General features: G+C 45.3%; 1 protein-coding gene across 1 annotated transcript; it reads left to right on the forward strand.

Annotated features, from left to right (window-relative positions):
- Window positions 1-1,443: 1,443 nt before the first annotated feature.
- On the forward strand, window positions 1,444-2,801 carry LOC106934936 (C-C chemokine receptor type 6-like). The gene has a single exon (XM_015015111.1). It carries the CDS (start codon window positions 1,444-1,446, stop codon window positions 2,533-2,535), a length of 1,092 nt encoding a protein of 363 aa, XP_014870597.1. The 3' UTR covers window positions 2,536-2,801.
- The last annotated feature ends 420 nt before the right edge of the window (window positions 2,802-3,221 follow it).

Here is a 3,221-nt window from a genome sequence, read left to right on the forward strand (position 1 = left end):
TTGTGTTTTTGTTGTTGTTTTTGTTGTTGTTGTTGTTGTTGTTGTTTGTGGTGTTGTTGTTGTTGTTTTTGTTGTTATTGTTGTTGTTAGTGTTGTTGTTGTTGTTGTTGTTGTTATTGTTGTTAGTGTTGTTGTTGTTGTTGTTGTTGTTGTTGTTGGTGTTGTTGTTGTTGTTGTTGTTGTTGTTATTGTTGTTGTTAGTGTTGTTGTTGTTGTTGTTGTTGTTATTGTTGTTAGTGTTGTTGTTGTTGTTGTTGTTATTGTTGTTAGTGTTGTTGTTGTTGTTATTGTTGTTAGTGTTGTTGTTGTTATTGTTGTGTTTTTTCACTGATTAACTCAAAGAGCAAAACATCAGAGTGTGATCTCTCTATAACAACGTTTTGCATGACAGTGAGAGATTCCAGCGTCTGCTGAAGGATGTAAGGTGAATAAACTGATCCGGTAAACTTGCTGCTCCAAGTCGCCACCCGGACATTTTCTCAGCAAACATCACCCATTGGATGGATGAAACGGGTCGACCCTGGTGGACTCCAGGGAAACCAGTCCAGAGTATTATAAGATCCACTTTGTCACCAGGTTGGGATCAGTTCATTCCTCCATTTTTCTGAGTCTTCATCTCACAGGGCAACAATTCACATTCCAAATTTGGTCTTCAGTCATTGATTGGTTCAAGGTGTCCTGGAGAAAATCAAGCCTCTCCATGAAATGTCACCTTTGACCACATGGACTAATAGTTTTCAGAAGAAAGAACAAATTGCCGGGTGGCTTCCTGTGCAGCAGGAAGTTCTGGGAAACCGTTTGGTGGCTCAGAGATGTGGCTCTTTTGGCCATGGGACTGTGGAGGACAGCTTCACTCATTCAGGATGGCTGAGAAATTTCTAAGGAGTATTCGGTCTACATGTGTTTTGTGGACCTGGAGAAGGCGTCAGACTGTGTCCTCTGGGGAGCATCCAGGTGGCGATGTGAGTTGGACTCTGCCAGGGCCACCCTGTGACACTGATCGTGTTTGTGGCTTTCATGGACAGGATCTCAAGGCATAGTTGTGGAGAGGAGGGTGTCAGGTTTGGGTACCTTAGGATCTCAGAGCTGACATCCTAAGGTACCCAAACCACAGATGATGGAAATTTTCTGGGCATGTCCAATGTCTCAGTCCCAGTCCTCATGGACTACTTCCCTCCATATTTTAGATATTTCTCTGTTGCAGAACACCTGATTGAAATGATTGCATGACTTCTTCTGCTTGCCATTAAGTGCTGCAGACGCCTGTGAATCAGCCACTTATTCCAGAAAGAAGCACTTACAACATGCAGGACCGTGGAGCCAGAGGACCAGACATGAGAAACACTAACAGAAAGTGTCTCGTTTGGAATCGATGCTTTCTATTGTCTTAATTTAACATATTTTGATTAACTTTGTTGTTGACTTTTATCACAGTTCAAGAAGATGAACTTCTCCATTAACTCTGATTATTCAGCTGACGACTACAACGAGAGCAATGAGGATGGACTTTCTGAACCGTGTTCTTTCAGTAACAGCAACAGTGTGAACGTTGTGGTTGGTCCTTACATTCACTCCATCATCTGCATCCTGGGCTTGGTGGGGAACAGCCTGGTCATCCTCACCTATGCCCTCTACAAGAGAACCAAATCCATGACTGACGTCTACCTGCTCAATGTGGCCATCGCTGACCTGCTGTTCGTGCTGGCTCTACCTTTCATCGTCTACAACGAGCTGTACTCTTGGCCGATGGGGCAGGTGGCCTGTAAGCTGCTGCGTGGTTCCTACAGCGTCAACCTGTACAGCGGCATGCTAATGTTAGCCTGCATCAGCACCGACCGCTACATCGCCATCGTCCAGGCTCGCCGGAGCTTCAGGTTACGCTCGCTGTCACACAGTCGCATCATCTGTGCCCTGATCTGGATGTTTGCCTTACTGGTGTCTGTTCCCACTTTCCACTTCTACCATTGGTACGAACCATCACATAATGACATCGTCTGGTTCAACGGCACCGAAGAGGAAGAGACAACAGATCCACAGTACGTCTGTGAGTGGAAATTTGATGACAGTAATACTGCTAGCATAGTGAAGGTTGGTGTTCCCAGCACCCAACTGGCCATTGGCTTCTTCCTGCCGCTGCTCATCATGATCTTCTGCTACACCGCAGTCATCATCACCCTGCAGAAAGCCAGAAACTTCCAGCGACACAAAGCGGTCCGAGTGGTGATGGTGGTGGTGCTGGTCTTCATCGCCTGCCACTTGCCTTACAACCTGGCCCTGTTGTATGACACCGTCAGTTATTACGAACATCGTGATTGTCATGCTGAGTCTTCACTGCGTAAGGCGATGTCTGTGCTGCAGACCGTCGCCTACCTGCACTGCTGCCTGAACCCGCTGCTGTACGCCTTCATCAGCGTGAAGTTCAGGAGCCACTTCAGGAGGATCTTCCAGGATCTCTGCTGTGTGGGAAAGAAGATCATCACGCCACGCCCCGAGTTGCCTCTCCATGGTGGCCTCCTGTATCCGCCACTCAGTTGATGCTTCTGTGAGGACATCCATTGCCCGCTGGGCCCTCTGGATGTTTAGTTAACCTTTATTCTACCTGGAAGTCCCTTCAGATAAAGATAAGGACCCCTGAGACTTGGACTTTGTCTCCGATAGAAGTTTTTAACCTTGGCATCTGTTGAGTCCCTTTTATCCTCAGTCCAGTTACATAAACTCACTTTGAACTACTAGTGTTACAAAAAAGACAAATTACGACTCATGGTGAAAATTTGGTCTGGAAAATGTTTTTAAAGACCAACATTTTATTTATGTTTTTAGGTTTCTGTTACTTTTAACATCATTCCATGAGATTCCATGTAACTAAACCTTGGAAGACTGAAACATTCTGAAACAACATTCATTGTTTTCTTATTCACTGCGGCCTCCATTGTGTTGTCTTCATTTTGGTGAACCTCAGGGTTCTGCTTTGGGGAACTTATTATTTTTGGTTTACATGTTCTTCGGCACTGGCTCAAAAGACCATAAGAAGGTCAGGCTGAAACCTGGGAGTACTGATGATCTCTGACCTGAACCTTCAGAGCCACATAAAGACAGTTACAAAGTCGGCCTTCTACCACCTGAAGAACATCTCCATGGTGAGAGGACTGATGTCTCAGTGAGATCTAGAGAAACTCATCCATGTGTTTATCTTTAGTCCATTGATTATTGCAACAGTGTCT

Source organism: Poecilia latipinna, unplaced genomic scaffold (assembly GCF_001443285.1).
Source record: "Poecilia latipinna isolate Pla-1442-1.1 unplaced genomic scaffold, P_latipinna-1.0 Scaffold1884, whole genome shotgun sequence".
Lineage (NCBI taxonomy): Eukaryota > Metazoa > Chordata > Actinopteri > Cyprinodontiformes > Poeciliidae > Poecilia > Poecilia latipinna.

What these genes read in the sequence shown, in the direction of transcription:
- LOC106934936 (XM_015015111.1), top strand. Translation starts at nt 1,444, where the DNA reads ATGAACTTCTCCATTAACTCTGATTATTCAGCTGACGACTACAACGAG.